This window comes from Neolamprologus brichardi, chromosome 7 (genome assembly GCF_056152115.1).
Source record: "Neolamprologus brichardi isolate AB-2024 chromosome 7, ASM5615211v1, whole genome shotgun sequence".
Lineage (NCBI taxonomy): Eukaryota > Metazoa > Chordata > Actinopteri > Cichliformes > Cichlidae > Neolamprologus > Neolamprologus brichardi.
In genome coordinates, this window is record NC_142110.1 from 45,676,031 (window position 1) to 45,693,981 (window position 17,951).

Here is a 17,951-nt window from a genome sequence, read left to right on the forward strand (position 1 = left end):
GCCACCTTCTCATTGCCATTTACATATCTTCTCTGCACAATGGAAACAGACTGGAGCAGCTTGATATACAGTCGGTGGCACTTTTCTGCTGGCTTTTGTTTACTGTACGACTCCAGGGCTCCCGTTCAAGAATTCAGAGCAGAAGGGGGATGCCACACTGCGGAGGCCATCTCTCAAACCATCCTCGCATTTCCCCCCATTTAACCCAAATTTTTCACCCTCAATTTTGCTTGATGCCTGCGTGAACATTACCCTGCAAATTAGAACCATCTGCCACCGGTGGATCATTGTCGTACATGGCACAATACCAGGAGACATTTTCATTTAATAGAAACAAGTTTAATTCTGTAAAAAGTTATAAAATGAATATTGTACAAAAATAAAGTTTGCCCAGAGCTTTGGTTCTGTAACACACAACAAGTGAGACGACATGGCAGTTTGTTTTTTCTTTTCCACAGAGGTGATAGCGGAGTGATAACAAATGTAGTCCTTTTCTTCTAAAATTAACACTGAGGATTCCTTCGCATCTTTACACTTTTGCATCAAAACCGGGGTACTAATCACCGATGAGACGAGTGGCTGCAGTTCACACTCTTTAATGTATGGTGTGGAAGAGTAGCGAGGTGCTCTGGAGGCTTCTGGGAAGCCTCCACATTCCCATCTGGGAAGGCTTATGCACGAATCAGTTGTTAAAGGGGAAGATGATCCAACTGATGAGGTATGCTGTGATAAAAGCTAGACTTTTTTCCCTGTCTGTGTAGCATTTGGCCTAAATTCAGCTTGATGCATTGGATTTGTTCTGTGTGGGGGGATTACACAGTAAAGCTGGCCTGCTTGCTGATGGGTGGGCACAGATACCTTGGTCCCTAATCCGTGTTAACATCAAGACCTACTCGAGGGCTCTCTTTGTTCCACTTAAAACTACCCCCTTAACAGGGCAAACAACTGTGCTTTTTAAAGAGTCTCCTTTCCTTAATGTATATTTCTTCCTAAACTTTGGGGACAGGTGGCTGGACGGGTTATTACACCGAAAAAACCCACTGAGCCGACCAATCATTTGCTCAGTAATTCCAAAACATACTCCTTTGTTGAGTCCTTTGAAATATTCATATCAGTTGTGTGATGACATCCACTACAGCAGCTAGATCTTCCTTAAACTGCCTTTGCCGGTGGGGATATTTGGTTAAGACTCATGTTAGAGGATCACTTTCAAATCCCCTTTGAGGATAAAAAAAAAAAGACCTGTCTGTCACAGCTCAGACAGAAACACGGCCAGCCCCGTGAACTTTAAAGCCTACTGGGACGGTTATCGCTGCAAAGCCTTTTGCTCAGATTTGGTGCGAGGCCAGGGCGAGGTTTCAGGTAACGCGCGCTGACAGGCAGAAATAGCAGCTTCTGTACTGTGTGACTCAAAGGATGGATCGTCAAAGGCACCTGCAGATCCTCGCGAGACCACACCGCTCTCGTGTCGACTGCAGATTGAAATTAAAAGTCGTTATGGCTTATGGCTGGAGTGACGCCGAGTCTGTCCTGGATTGTTGATTTTAAAAAAACAACACACACACTTTACAAACAAACAGCAGCAAAGAATTATTTGCTTCCGCGTAAACATAGTGTTCTTAAAGGATGCTTTGAATGGGAGGCTGTACCCGGGTGACGTCTTCTCCCTGTCTTAGTGTGGTCACATTAGCGATAACGAGGTGAACTACTCAAAATGCAACAACAGATCAGCTCTATTTTAAAAAAAAAAGAAATCTTCTATTGGTCCCCTCCTCTGCTTCTCTATCTTTCCTTAACGGCTAACAATGATCATTTGGATCTGCTTGAGAAAGCCTGGAATCTAAGTGACATAAATAAGCTTTGGGATCGTGGGAGTGTTTTAACAGGTCTGAGTCAGCTTGCATGGTTTTACTTGAGAAAATGCTCTACTTTGGCATTATCCAGGACAAACAAAGCTTTAAATAAATAAAAAAAAGACATTTTTTTTAATAAAATGGATTGAAATAAATAACAATAAGTTAATTCCATCTTAATAAATATACCTCTGACACACGTATATACTATATGTATGCATATAGGTTGGGTTTTATGTAGATGTGTTGCACAAAAAAAGAAGAAAAAAAGTCTTTGCTTAACTCCGATGGGGTTCCTTGGCTCTGAATGTAAATGCCAACATTCAGGCTGGAAGTGTTTCGATTGCAACTGAAGCTCGACAAATCTCTGGATTCATCTACAGTCTAAAGAGCCAGCTGTGGAAAAAACAAAACAACTGATGTTTCTTCTACTCTCACCCTTTTTAGATAGCACAGTTGGCAAATCTGAAAGTGTAACAGTATTTAATCTTCTGCAAACTGGTGCACACCTGATACATTTTGTTTTGCACGTGTTTGAACAGTCGAGTATCGGATAAACGCACAGTTTCCTTTCAAGCGGCTGTTCCAGTGTCTTTCAGGCGGTCTCAGTACACCTACCTGCTCCTCCTTTGATGACTACTGACAAAAACAACAACAACAAAAAGGAGACAAACACTCCCAATTTGACCTTGTGTACACATGTCCCTCTCCAGCACGAGCTTGTAAAGGATATCCTTAGTCTGCTACATGCCGCTCATGTGACTTCTTTAAACACACCCACACTTCCGGGCAGAATGCTTCTTCAGCGTGTGATACACCACATTGTCGTCCAGAAAAGACAGGTCGTCGTCAAACGCGATCGGCCGGCAGCAGGTGCGAGAGGGTGTATCCTTGTCCAGCTTTTTGTTGTGCGTGAGGTTGTTCAGGATCTTGTCGTAGTTGGTCTCTGCCTCAATACAGGGGCCGCTACAGTACCGGAAGATCAGCTCCTCTTTAGTCTGGTAGCCCAGTCCCAAATCCGTCACATTGAGGTGGACTTCCTTTAGCAAGCACCCCCGCGTCTGCACAGATATACTCTCTTTCTCCTTCCCTTTCTCACCTCGTCCTCTTTTGCCATTTCTACTCCCCCCTCGGCCCCTATTCCGCCTCCTGTCGCCGTGTCCTCTCCCCTCCTCTCTCGCGCCTCCTGTGTTTGCCACTCCTCTCTTTCTCTGCTCCTTCTTTCCCCTGGAACCGCCGCTGGTTTCCGAAGATCTCCGGAGTCTGCCAATGGTAGCCTCAATAAAATCCATTACGTCATCAAACTGATCTGGATAGGGACCTCCAATGTCATCTGGAAGATACAGAAAGGAGAGATCTGCTTATAAAGCTGCTTTTAAAAAGCTCATATCCAGGCTCCCACTGACACTAAACAGTTTTCTGACATGTCAGCTCTACGATCATCAACTATATTGTAATTAATAATTTACTGTTTTGAAAGACTGCATGAGCAGATAAGATAAAATTTGATAGATCGTTGTGGGAATAGGAACACATCAACCACAGTGATAGTACATGACATTTAAAACATTGCACAACTAACAAAAAGACACACACACACAGACATGCGCACATTTACTGTAAGTAAGACATTATCTTACTTACAATCTCATCATTTTAGAATGAGACAGTCCAATCCAAACTTTGCCTGCTGGCACCTCCAAAAAGGTGCTTGCCAACAAACTGTTCAGGCATTAGCCCTAAATAGTAATAGACATATGAAAATAGTATCTCTATTGTCATCTAACTATGTGCAGGAAGCACAATATTCGAATTTTCAGATGTGAAAAAATAACACAACACTATCCGAATGTAGACTGTTTTTTAGACAATGCACAGAAATACTGGCAAATGTGCTGCTCAGACGCTCAAGAAGAAGTCTTGAGTGGAGGAATGCAGAGCAGCCCAGTCCAGAGCAGTTCAGACGTAGGTTTACAGGTGCCCTGTTTTAACCTCTTCCATGATGGCTGCTGTGTGATGAGTTGGAGGCTGAAGGTCAGAGGTTGTTGTCAATTTCATTTTCAGGTTTTTTTCAGTCAGAGATGGGAGGAAAAAAATATAGGCATGCAAATGCAGACTTGACCTCGGATAAATAATGCGGTTACCCCGCTGCCATGCAACCCTGAGTCGTTAAAGGTTAACTCTACAGCTTAAGTTAATCCAGCAGGCTTTCACACAGGAACCGACTGTATTGATACAGTAGGCACAGGACAATTACACCACCTAGAGAGATGCATTTAAATCTCGGATGGATGTAATTTTAGAACGCCTAGACTTCAAAGGCCGAATAAGAGGAAATCATATGCTTTGACTCATTCAGATGAGGCAGATTGCAGTCTGCTCAAAACTGAAAACATGCACCAGCACAGCTCTCTGCCATCTGCTGCGAGGAGTGATGAGGACTGACTGAAAGGCTTGGATGCTGCACTGTTACATGTTGATTCTATTACAGAGTAACGTCTCTCCTAGTTGAGTGCCTGCAGCTCCAGAAACAGTGAAGTGTGCATAAAGATAATGAAGACATATTGCTCTCAAATGAAGAGCTCAAGTCAGCGTGGGTGTGTCACCAAGAGGTTAGGCCGGCAGCGTGTGATGTCTGGCAGGTAGTGTGGTGTGTAACAGCCTTTAAACTGCAGTATCTCCTATCGCTCCTCTTTTACCTATTTGTCTGGCAGAGCGCAGGCCATCTGATCTGCCTGAGCTTCAGAGCCTGTTGAGCCACAAATCTAATATATCAGGTGAGCTAGGGCCAATCTGTTTAGACACACCTACCCTTTGATTTAGACAAACCCCAGCATCTCAGATGACAGGCAGGGTGGCTACAGTTTACACCTGCTAATCGACTAGACTAGCAGCAACAAATGGGGGGATTCACTGTGCAAACCTTGCTGGAGTTTTACAGAGTTAACAGTTAAGAAGTTTGCTTTTTAAAAATCACTGAACACAACAATAAGATCAGATCTAACCGCTGATTTTCTGGTGTCTGCAGCTTTTAGAACTTAAATGAAAAAGAAATAAGCTTTTTATCTTTACAAACCAAAAAGACCCATTCCCTCTTTGGATTTCAATGGTTGCTTACAGTATCTGAGCATAGTTAATGTACTTGGGTTGCACAGCAGATCAGTGATGTAACCCCGGCCCAAACAAAATATGAGGTGGCAGGACAAACACTTGTCCGAATGTTCCATTCCTTATCTAGTTCTTGGCCGTGTTTCACGTCTGCGTGAAGATGTTACAGTGTCACGTTGATCCAAACAAAATAAATTCCTGCCCACTGTCGCTGTTAAAATGAGCATAAACACAGAACTCTCAGTTGGTGCTTCAAACTTTCCGGTGTTGTCTGTCGAAAATCCTCATGACCTGGCCCCTGTTCTCTAAACCACACCATAATTTCTGAGCTTTGGCAGATGGGTAAAGGTTACGGGTCTCTAAACCGCAGAGAGGCAGAGGTGAATATAAACAAAGGGAGAAGGGGGTAGTGTTGAAAATGACCCCATGTTTGGGATTGGAGCTGTTCACACTCTTATTCTTCCTGCTGGATTGTTTTGACATCCGTATGATGCAACCCAAAGTGCCAATAAAACGCAAATTAAGATCTTCCATCTGATAACTTGCCTGTCTGACAGCCTTATCAATATGGGACTCTCCACTGTGGGCTCAGCATATTGCCTCGCTTATCACTGCGTGTGCTGTTTCCCAAGTGTAATTAGTCAAGGAAGACCAAAATTACATATGCATCAAATCAATGGGGTAATATGCCTGGATTATATAATGGTTAATTGCATATTATTACATTGACATTACCTTGGACAAACAGTACATCTCTTATGTGACACCCATACAGCCATAATTACAAATTCAAGACAGACTACACATCTTACAAAAACATACTTACACTGATTCTCCTTTGAGATCTCCTGCAGTTGGTGGTCTTCACGCTCAAACGATGGCGCTTCGTCCTCCAAAGAAGGCAAGGGCACAGAATCACTATAGCTGCTGGGGAAATAAGTCCTCTTGGCTGGCTGAGTGTTTTGGTAGAGAGGCCTTGTAGCAACAGAGCTCAGGAGCAACAAACACATGGCCAAAACATCCCATAACTTCATCTTAGACTCAGTTCCTATGAAGAAAGCTGCAAACAAAACAAAACAAGATAATATTTTATTTTAAATTAAAAAAAAAAACTGATGGGCATAAAAATGGGCAGAGTGAATGTGAGCCTCCTCTAGTTTGTAATGAAGTCAGCAAAGTGTTTGAAACACTACTGTTGTGGCCAGACCTACCCTGACTCATTCTTTATTAATAACTGTGTCATCATGTCAAGCAGCTTTGATCCTCAGTTTTTTTTCTGTGCATGTGCCGTGAACGTGAATATCAGAGTGAAGCTGCCAGAAAATGTTGATTCACATTTTTTAAAACAAAATAAATGAGCATATTGTACCTTAAAAGAGCAAGAATCCACAAAAGACCACAAATGAAAGCTAAAAATAAAAATGCAAGAATGCGCAAATCTGTGCGTAAAAGTACTATTTTAAATACGTGATTAAATAGAAAGCTACTGATGGCAGATTGGTTGTATTTATTCACGCTGCGTTAAAATCAGCCAAGCTCTTACTACTTGTGAGAGACTGGGAGGGTGCGCCTCACAGGGAAAAAAATGCGCTGCTTAAAGCACGCATCGAAGCATTTTGGCAACGATTGCCTAAATAGTAGTGTGAGTTGGCCAGATGGCGAACCCCAAAGCTTACGTGACTCTGTCTAATGGCATGTTGAGTCTGCAGCAAAACTAAACAGTTATGCATAGATAAATACTGGCTCAGACATACAATACAAAAGTTCTACTGTCTTTATACGTGTGAAAGTCCCGTCGTTCACTGTCACTATTTGTTTTTTATCTAAATGCGCACAGACAATCCGAAACTATAGGCAGTATTTGGTGTGACACTCTGAAATGAGAAAATAAAAAAAAGACTTACTTACCTTAAATATGGCCCATGCAGACCTGAAACTAGCTCGACTTTTAGTGGTAAAAATCCAAACAGAAAACGGCACTCATTTGATGTTCCCAGCTGATTCCGCTGCGTGAATCATTTCAACAACCCCAGCACGAAAATGTCCTTCAAGCGAGTTCAATTTCAGTTTGTGTCCAAGCGGGAGAAAAAAGGCTGCAGTAACGCACCAGCTATGTTTTTCATATTCGGACTCAGCACACCGACCATCCACGCGCCTTTTCACACTTCAGAGTCCAAAGGTAGGTGCTGAACAGAGCGGACCAAGTGCCACTGCGCCTTGGGGTACAGTTGCTGCCGCTGATTAATTGGATGCTACGTTTCCACGTTGGAAATCCGAGAGAGAGCCACCATCTCCAACTGAAAGGAGTCCAATGAAGACATCAGTGTCTCCAGCACACGAGCACGGCGCTAAAAAGTGCGCAATATGTTTGCCAGAGTGCCCGATCGTGTAGTCCGACTTTTGATATAACAGTCAAGAACCTCTCATATCCAGAAACTGCGTTAAAATGTCACAATCGCCAACATTTTATACAAATCTCGTCAATGTAAACAAGAAGCCCGGCGGTATTTATTCTCCATATTCTCCAGGTCAGCTGGTGTCTATGAACCTCGAAGGGTGTCCACACGCATTGTCTTCATATTGGACTGAGGCACGACAGATGTTTGCGCATAACAACGCGCCGGGCGCAGAGAGCAGTTTGGAGAGATTTATAGTTAAGTGCGCTCTGACGTTTGGGGGCAGTTGGTGTCCGCCCCTCTTTTATAGATCCCTGCAAGAGCAAACAGTGGTCCACATATCTCTCCAAACCACCCCTGGAGCCGTGTTTGGAGGAGCGCGGTTTTCAGATGTCTTGGGGATTATGTCACACATCCTGATGTCCCCGGGTTAGATTTCAGTAAGCGGAATGCGATTTGGAGATGTTCTGTTGCGATCCATGTTTCTAACCTGATCTCCTCACTCTGTGCGCCTCGGCGTCAAGTTCCGTCTCACGGCTACAGCACGTCTCAAATGTGAGGTTACTATCTCACTTGTTATTTACTAGAACTAAATTGTGAATACCAGCAGCCCATGCACCTATTCGCAATTTCTCAAACTTCAAAACTTGTTACACAGAAATTACATTCACAGGTTAACAAATTGGAGCATTTTGTCATTCAATACGCGGTTTTATATCCAGGTGAGCTCAGGCCAACACCACGCAGACCACAAAGAAAGGACGCTGTACTATTTAAGATATGGCACCCGAGAAAGCCTTTCCATCTCCTCTCATGATTTACAAGCTTCACTTGCCTTTTATCTAACGCAAAACTGAATTCCACCAGTAACCCAGCCCTTCAAGAATTAAAGTAATTTTGTGTTCGTGCGCCAGGAGAGATCCGCTCCAAATGCAGCTAAACACACTTCCAAGAAGCGCTCTGGTTTTAATTTAACACGTGAAATGCTGCTAATGGCTGTTCAACAAAGGGAAGAAATTCTAGCGCTGTCACTTCGAATCCACGCTGACCTGTCTGCTTCTCAGAGGTATTAAGGCTCATATTTGTTTGCTCCTGGTCTGAAACATCTTGTTGATACATGCTTTCTTTCAAGCATTTCTGTGCGCCCTGCCCAATTCTAAAGTGTCTGTATGGTACTGAGCCAAGTCTTCATTGTATGGATTCCTCTCTGTCATGTTCTCACATGGTTTCATTGTATTAAATGACAGCTGCGAACGGTTCATTTGTCATCATACAATCTTCTCAATTCACATGTTATTTTTGTTTACAGTTTTATAGTGAGTCATATTGGAGCTCTTAATTATTTTATACAAGGGCAAGTCTCTCACGTGTGGTTCTTTAATGTTTTAATGTTATGATCTCTTCAAAAATGGCTTTTTTTCTGCATAAAGGAACACATGGGCCACAAATGAAGAAATTCCAAACATACTTTAAGACTCCATATTTAAGCTTTCCATGCTGGCTGATGCTTATGTTCACATTTGACAATGTAACACAATCACACATCTCTGCTCATCTGTGAAATAAAACTGAATAACATTTTTTTTTAAGGTCAATGGAAAAAATCAAACTGTCAAAAAAATGTCACTCTGTGATGTTTTCTTGCCTAATTGTTCACACTGATCAAAACAGGAACAAGCAGGTGTAGAAAATGAATGAGAGACAGTCGGTGCTTATGTAAACAGGCTCAAATGTACGGATGTAATGTGAACTCGCTTTGAGCAGATTACAATAAAAGACTGAGTCACCTAAAAGCCGAGCCACTTGCTAGACATGCACGTTCAGTTTAGGGAAGGAAGTTGGGGGAAAAAACAATTACACTACATATTATCTCATATTTGTTAGAAAAGCAATTACTGAATAACATATGATTATTAGATTAATTACATGTTTTGATCTTTTTTTATTTATCTACCACACCCTTACAAATGGCTACTACACTGCCTACAACTACTACAACTACTACTACATGCATGTACAGGGTCCACTTATACCTTAAAAATTGAGTCAGCCATCCATCCATCCATCCTCTTAACCACTTAACCAATTAAGGGTTGGAGTGAGGGATGCTGGAGCCTATCCCAGCTGTCACAGGTAGTTGGTGTACAGCCTCGACAGGTTGCCAGTCTATCGCAGGGCTAGCACATTAGAGCGATACACACAGAGTCACCAGTTATCCTAACATGCATGTCTTTGGATTGTGGGAGCAAGCCGAAGTACCCGGAGATACCCCATTCAAGCACAGGGAGAACATGCAAACTCCACACAGTGGGTGGCTGCATGGCCGGCGTCATGGTGCATGGTTAGCACTTGCCCCTCACAGCAGGAAGGTCACAGGCAGCAGAGAGTCTTTCTTTGTGGAGTTCGCATTGCATGGAAAAATTATTCAACTGCATTTTTTTGAGTTGAAACTGACAGAGCAGATTATTCAACCTCTGTGTATAATTTTTATGAGCATTTATTAAGTCCATATTTAATCATTAGTTTCGGTCAGTTACGTATGCCTAAAAGGGTTAGAGAGAGAGAGATAGGTCAGGACGACAAAGTCTACTGTCCACAAGCAAAAATATAATATAATAAGATATAATACCCATCTGTTTGATTACTGGTCGAACAGAACAAGAAATGGTGCAGATGTCATCACATGTAACGGGAAACTGAGATGGAGATTTTATACTATACACCAAATGATTTATCAACATGGTGTCAGCTAGAAAATATATTTCAACAACATTAAAAATGGTCACTTAGGACATTAAAACCACTAGCTTACAGTCATCATTAAATTAAGTACATTCTCATTTCTAATGTTTCTATATCAGTAGGAAGTACGACACATGCCGTGTAACACCATGTCATTATTTATTTAACAGCAATCAAGCCAAAATGCACAAGCACTGTGTGAAAAATTAAGTCGACCTTTACTACTTCCATAGGAATGAGGAGGGCAAGTGTCAAGTGTCATCCATGTGCTGCTAATCAAATGCATTTGATTAACTGATCATCAGCAAGTGTGAGCACCTCTATAAAAACAAAAGTTTTGGAACTTTATAAATTTGCATCTTCTGGAACAAGACTGATGAGCCCACAGTGGAGATGTTTGGACATAATGTACAGTGTCACATTTGGCAAAAACCAAACACAGCATATCAGCACAAACACCTCAGATTAACTGTCAAGCACAATAGTGGACGGGTGATGATGTGGGCTTGTTTTGCAGCCACAGGACCGGGGACCCTTGCAGTCCTCAAAACAGCCATGAAGTCCTTGGTATATGGCTGAAAGTGGGTTCATAAAACAGGACAATGATCCAAAGCACAGCAACAATACTATAATAGTCTGAAATAGAAAAGAGTCAAGGTGACACAATGGCCCAGATAAAGTTCAGACCTCAAGCCGACTGAAATGCTGCAGGACCTTTGTGGCAGAGAGCTTTGCATAAACAAATACCTGCAAACCTCAATGATCTGAAGCAATCCCGTGAAGTAGAATAGGCCAAAATTGCTCCACAATGATGTGAGTGACTGATAAAGTCAAACAGAAAACAATTAGTGACCCTGATTGGGGTGTTTTTGACACACTTTCTGCATTTTTGAGTACTTTTTGTGAAATAATGACAACCGAAAAAAGCCATGTGTTGTTGTTCAAGTCGGGTTCAGTTGACCTAAATTTAAGATTTCCTGATATGTAAGATCCTAAAACTGACAGAGGCCACACCTTCTCTTTACCACGACTGTATTAATGCAAAGATAGTCTTCAACATGAGCGCCCTGATGTGTCCGGCACTGTGACGTATGCTGTGCTTCCTGCCACACACTTGGTGTATGCAGCAGATCTCTTAGGAGATACTTTTACACGTCACTGCGTGTTACATTGCAGGCTAGTGTAGGACACGGCCTACTCAGAGATATGACAGACAGAGACTGTATTGTTTATTGATATTGTCACTCATGTCACCAAAGGAGTCCTCTGTGACCCTCCTCTGCCTCACACAGACAGAGCTGTGAAGATAATGGTCACTGAAAATAGACCCATCTTAGAGAGTTCCTTTATGTGAGAGTGCTGCGCTGTCTGTTGGGTGTCAAAAATCCCCCGAGCTGAATGCCTCAGTGACTATAATAAATATTAATTTGTTAGGAGACGAAACGTGAGTAAGCTCAACGAATCACCACCACATGGGGTGTGAGGAAGAGCGTCGTCACTCACACAGAAAAGCCTCTTTCATTATTTGTGACACCGACAGAATGAGCGCATTAATGTTTGATGTCACGTCTCCGCGCCGCACTCGACGGGACCTCAGATGGAAAATACCCACGACTCCCCACAGAGTTTATAAGAGCATCTAACAAAGCTCACATAAACAAAACCACATCACGGCGTCTGCTTCAGTTTAGCGACAAACTGTAAAATAATAATAATAATAATAATATGAAACAAATGTCACATGTGGCTAATCGGCTTTTCTTTCTGTCTTTCCGTATCCTGTCTTCTCGTCATCTGTATCCACCGATGACTTATTAGATTTAAATGGCTGAAATTATTGAAAAAAAAAGGAAATGTCAAACAACTTGCAACCTGTTCATAGTCCTGTTCATGTTTTCTGCCTCTTGACTTTATGAGCCATTGTTGCGTGCCTCATGCAGCCAAAATGGGATACCTGTGGCTCTGTTTCCAACTAAACTTCTAAATAATTAAAATGCATAGTGCACTGGGACAAAACAGTTAAACACATTTTACTCAGTTAACAGTCTCATTTAAGGATTTACTTTAGGCAGCAGGTTAGTGCTTTGTTTGATCCACCCTAATATATTCACGATGAGGTCAGTATTTGACCTTTGTCAATGTAAGGCTTAGTTTGAGAAATGAACCTTAGACTATTTAGTACCAAGAGAGCATAATTAGATTTGCCATGGTTCATAACTTCAAAATAAGAGTTATGGGAATAAAATATGACAATATCAGTGCTCTGGTGTTTTCCAGAAAAAGCAGCAGGAACTCTTTTTTTGGGGTTGGAGCAAAAACAGATCAAAATCATTGAATGCTCAACTCTTTTTCAGAGGAATGTAACAGGTACACAAGGTGCACTGTAATGAACAGGTATTGTCATGATCCTGGAGCTTTGTGCATGTAGCAGATTCCTGAGTTTCTCTTCAGGATTCCTTTGTTTCTTTTGGTGTTTTGGTTTTCTTATTTTCAGGTGCTCTGTTTGATTTAGTCAGTTTCCAGAGACGTTAGTACTGGATGTCTTTTAGTTCTAGTTACTGTTTATAGTTTTAGAATTCAGTAATTGTTCATGTCATGCTTTACTTTGATATTTATGTGTCTCTGGTGTTTCCTTTTTCTTCCTACCCTGTCTGATTGTTCTTATTGTCTACACTAGTGTCTTGTTACCCTCTTGTGCCTGATTCCCTGATTGCCCTCATGTGTATAAAAAGTTCTATCTTCATTGTAGCCTCTGTCAGCTTGTCTGCTGGTCTGCAGTCTCTTACCAGTCTGCTGGTTTTTGGAAAACTAATATTTGGATTCCCCTTTGCTTGTTGCTGTTTTTGGACTGGAGCTATCATCTTTAAAATAAAGCTCTCCTGTTTTCACTTAGAGCCCTGAGTCTGCATTTAGGTTTTTTAACCTCACAATCTATGGCAGGTATACTGTACGTACAGTGTTGTGAAAAGCGGTTTGCTCCCTTCCTGATTTCTTAGTCGTTTGCATATTTGTCACCATTAGTTAAGGTCAGAGTTCATGATTCAACAACAAGTGGTAAGTGGACTGCGCTTTTCTACTTTGCTTAAGCAAATGGAGGATCATTAAGCACAACTCAGCAAGAAGACAGATACAATATCTTCTCTACAGACCTGTGACAAGTCCTCAGTGGATACCTCCATTACATAATGCCCATTAAACACCAGGGCAGCTCTTCCTCTGTGCAAAAATCTGCTCTTTAGCACATCTTAATATTTTTCTTTAAGGGCTTTTTTTTGCAGCTCTGCCTAGAAGAACAGCATTCACGAGTCACTTCTTTTCACTTCTGCAGATTAAAAGAAGGATTAAGTGTCCAAACTGCATACTAGCCTAGAAAACTCTTCATGGGTGTCTGGTAGTTTGAAATATTATGTCAAACTGTTGATAAACTCTAATGATAAATATCTCCCTTAAATTAATGTGAATAATAAAAAAAATGAGAAGAAGGGTGTTTAACACTGATCATTACAAGCATGAAGTTAAAACAAATAACGTTAAAATAGCGCCTGACTCACTGTGTTTTAGACAAATTTATGTTTTTAGTGCATGTTTGACAGATGAAATTTATTATTGGGTTCATGAGAACACTTTGCCAGGTTGAACATCAGTATTTGGCAGCTACCCCAGAGACTGAATTACAGCTTTTTTCCCCCTTTTTTTTTATTGATGCACAGCAAGCAGGGAAATATACCCTGAAACAAACAACGTGTTTAAGAAAGACAGGCTGCAGAGTAGGTGACCAAAATGACCAACTTTAGCTTGCGTTTGAATTCCGTGTTTGTGCAGAAAAATCTGATTTGTAACAGAACTTTCTGCAATTCATTACTGCAAGAGTACAAATTTCTTATGTTCCCTTTTACTGTCGCTGCCCCTTGCACATTAGCTCAGACTGGATATCGTTGTACTTCGGGCTCTTGTGTTGATCTGTATTCCGAATGTAGTGTGCAGAAGTGCCAGTTATCTGCCAGAGTAAGCTTATCTGTCAGCGGGCACAGAGGCCCGGTCACCCTTGGCACAGAGACAGAGAGACAGGGAGCAGGTAGTCAGGGCAGATATGGAGGGATTCGCATGGCTTTTAGCTTATCCATTAGGACATGCTACAATTCTGATATGGCCCCCCGCCAAATACCCAGCCTTTGTGACACTCAGCGCAGTATTTCCATCTGTTTCACTCATTGCTCAAACATTGTACGAGTATTTGTTGGCATCGTTCACAGATAGATTGTATGCATGCAAAAATATGTGCTAGCATGAGTGTGTATGTGTGTGTGTAAATGAGATCACTTGGTACTATCAAAGTGCAAGCAGGCCTATGACACGGTTATAAATAGAAGGGAGGAAGTAAGGAAGGTTAAATCTCTCAGACACAGTTACTAAATGAGGAGCCATTTAAAAACCCGCATGTCCTGTTAGACCTTTTTTTTTATTTTTATAGCTAAATATTCAGCTAAATAGTCTGGCCACGGCCACACAAGAATCCAGTAAGAGGGAATTTATTGAGCCATGACATAAACAATTAAGTCTAGGTCCTTAGAGTGCAGCAGAGAGCAGTGAAAGTTGTTGATGTGTAAGCATTTACAACACTGCATCCCACAAATCTTTAACCACCTACTCTATTTTTTTCTGCGAGTCAAGGCTGGACAGATGGGGTACATAGATGCACTTCTTGGCTAGGACCCAAACCAATGAAACTCGCCAGGAGCATCTGCATTCAGCTGTCTTTGCTACAAATGCAGAAAGGAGAAAGAACTGTGTGTATTATGTATTGTACGATCTGCCATATGTGCAAACATATGGGGCAGCAAGGATGTCTCAGTTAGGCTGATAGAGTTTCTCAGCTCTTTCATTTCTGCCCTCGATCATCCTCCTTTCTTGCTGTAATCCTGACTGCTGATATTTACCTGGCATGACTTTGACCCCTGACTTTCGGCAGCTGTCGGTGGCGCCCCTCTTCGAAGAGGGGACGTGTGGAATACTAGCAGTCCTCCCCAAGGTGGCACGGTGTCAGACTCTATGCTGGCTTTACGGTTTTTAGTATTCAAAGAGCGTCCGCCGGAGCCTCCTCCGACTACATTACTAAATAAACAGGGCAGGCTAAGTGTTGATCACAACCACTGAGCAAACATAAAGCTCCCCGGGGAAGGGACACTATTACATTGCTTGTTGTCCATTTGTTTAATGTGTCTGTATCAGTTTACAGATTCGAACTGAGCTATTTTGTTTATAACCTCAGGCCTCCGTGTCCGCTCCTTTGGCCGCTGTGCTAAAAGTGTGCTGCATGCAACTTGTTCTTGACTTACACGAGACCCACAGACGTATCTCAATGAAACAAGGTCACACTAATTGGAGGAGGAAGTGTTGAAGATGTCTTTGGGAAGTGGCAGCAGGGTTAGAGAATGATACCAGAGAGAGTCAGATCCTGTATCTGCTCTGGTTCCCTGTTCTAATCCAGCCTGGTATGTGTTGAGATCAGAACAGGTCCCTTTCACTGCAGTCATCCGGTGGCTGTGCAGTGGGAGTTGCTACGTCTTTAGTTCCCTTACTGCTGTGCACTAAGTAACAGACAACAGTCTGGTAGACACTTGAACTAACAATCAAGTTTGCTAAAAGAAACTGAGGACTAAGAGACCCAACAGAAACATTCCCACAGTCCATTTCAAGGTACTAAACCCCAGGAAACATGGCACTAGACAGCTGTGTGTTCCCCTTGATGTATTTATATGTCAGCCGCTTACATAAATACTCTGTGTCACACATTCACACTCATACATACGGGCCTGTGTAACTGCACACATTCACAGTGAACACACACTGACACACAGGCATACAGTGAGGCACAGACACTAACACACACGTATCATGCTCCCTGTCAGTAAAACCTCAAGGATATTATGTCTCTCTAGGAAGACGAGACAGTTGATCACAGCAGCACAACCACATGATCACTTTGATGTAAATCACGCAGCACCGTCAGCTTGAAAACTGCTCGAAACTAAAGCACAAGAGCGAAATCTTGTCTACCATCAGCAGCCATAACATTAAATTCAGGGATGATGGTTAGGAGACAGATGACGTGAATAGCTGCAAAACCTTACATCCTGGAATTCATTCTGTGGCTGCTACATTGGCACTTTCAAACAAATTTTTTCCTGATGTTACCGCACTTCCCCAGCAGGATAATGCACCACACCACACAGCAAAAACTACTAAGTAACACCTCAAGGAACACATCGGAGAGCCCATTGCACTGACCTAGCATCCAAACTCCCCAGATCCCAAACCAATCAAGAACCTGCAGGATGTGCCCGAACAAGCTAGCCAGATAGGTCCCACACCACAACTCAGAAACCATCACAAATACCCATATCTATGCCTCAGCAGGCCACAGCTGTCAGTGAGGCACAAAGGAGAACTATACAATATTATTATGCATGTAGTTCTATTGATTGTTATTGTCATTTTTAACATGTATGCTTTATGTATGCTACTTAGCACAGTTAAGATGCATGGAAGGATTTCTGAGTGAAAATGCCTTGTTGATGCCAGAGGTTGAAGGAAAAATGGTTAGATTGCTTAAATATGATACGAAGGCAACGGTAACTTGAAGCAGATGAGTTACAACAGCAGAAGACCACACCAGGTGCCACTCCTGTCAGCTAAGAACAGAAATCTGAAGCTGTAGTTCACCCAGGCTCACCATTATTGGACAACAGAAGACTGGAAACATGTTACCTGTTTCTGCTGAAAAACTCAGATAGCAGGTTTGGAACTTGGTGTACGCAACATGAAAGAGTGTGGGGATATTTTCTCGAGACACTTTGGGTCGCTTAGTAGCAACTAAATGCCACAGCCTGCCTGAGTATTGTGGCTGACCATGTCCATACCTTTATGACCATGCACGTACCCATCTTCTGAAAGATGCTTCCAGCACCTTGTTGAATCTATGCCATGAAGAATTAAGCCAGCTCTGAAGGAGACTCATCTTTTATCACTCTTTTTTTAAACACACTGCTCACGATGCGTTAAAATGAGCCAACACGCTGCTTTATGACAAGGCAAGTAATGAAAAGAGTTTGAAGTTTTCTCTCATCCTTAGATGACTCACTGCCGTGTATGATCCACCCCATTCTTGGCCTTGAAGTTAAACACTTTAGTGATTACCAAATAAGCCTGACCTTCATATTCTCATTCCTATTTTTGTAATTACACATGATCATCCCAATATGGTAATGGCAAGGTTTAACTAATGGAGCGAAGTAGCCAGTGAGTGTATTTAAAATCAACTCAACAGAAAAAATATTTTAACATATAAAAACATATGCACAGTCAGTGGGCCACCCTGCTGATGTTCTAACTGCTTCTGATTCTGAAAAGAATCATACATAGTTAAATGTTGCCCTTTTTTGTACATTTAACTGCATATTCTGCAAATACATGTGGGCTCCTTCTGCATTTACAGGTTTACCACTTCTCAACTATATAATACACTTTGTCAGCAAATGATTCTGAGTGACTTCCCATTATATGCATCAATAGGTAAATAACTTTTTTTTTAAATCACAAATTGTCCCATAACACAATCGGGTCATTTCAATACTGAAAGTCGAAAACTACACCCAGATGCACACCTTCACTTAACGAGGCTCTCACACTGCAAATGTTAGAAGTTCAGATTTTAACTGGACCACCCATGTGAACACGTATAAACTCCTGGTGCTGCCAGGCAGTCGAAATCCATTAAGGACACATGTTGGCAAAAAGGAGGTGAACCTTTCCAGACCTAAAAAATATGACTCAGGATCATGCTAAACAGGAT

At 42.0% G+C, this 17,951-nt stretch overlaps 1 protein-coding gene across 1 annotated transcript; it reads right to left on the reverse strand.

Moving 5' to 3' along the window:
• Positions 1-375: 375 nt before the first annotated feature.
• Positions 376-7,626, reverse strand: gdnfa (glial cell derived neurotrophic factor a). The gene is made up of 3 exons (XM_006788904.3): positions 6,870-7,626; positions 5,788-6,021; positions 376-3,186 (listed from the first exon to the last, which is right to left on the reverse strand). Exons 2-3 carry the CDS (start codon positions 5,993-5,995, stop codon positions 2,621-2,623), a joined length of 774 nt encoding a protein of 257 aa, XP_006788967.1. The 5' UTR covers positions 5,996-6,021; positions 6,870-7,626; the 3' UTR covers positions 376-2,620.
• Positions 7,627-17,951: the final 10,325 nt, after the last annotated feature.

Bases quoted from the DNA above. Each gene is read 5' to 3' on its own strand.
- gdnfa (XM_006788904.3), bottom strand. From the start codon at position 5,995: ATGAAGTTATGGGATGTTTTGGCCATGTGTTTGTTGCTCCTGAGCTCT. The intron at 3,187-5,787 runs GTAAGTATGTTT...TGTATCTTCCAG, and splicing joins GATCTCAAAGGAGAATCAGT to ATGACATTGGAGGTCCCTAT.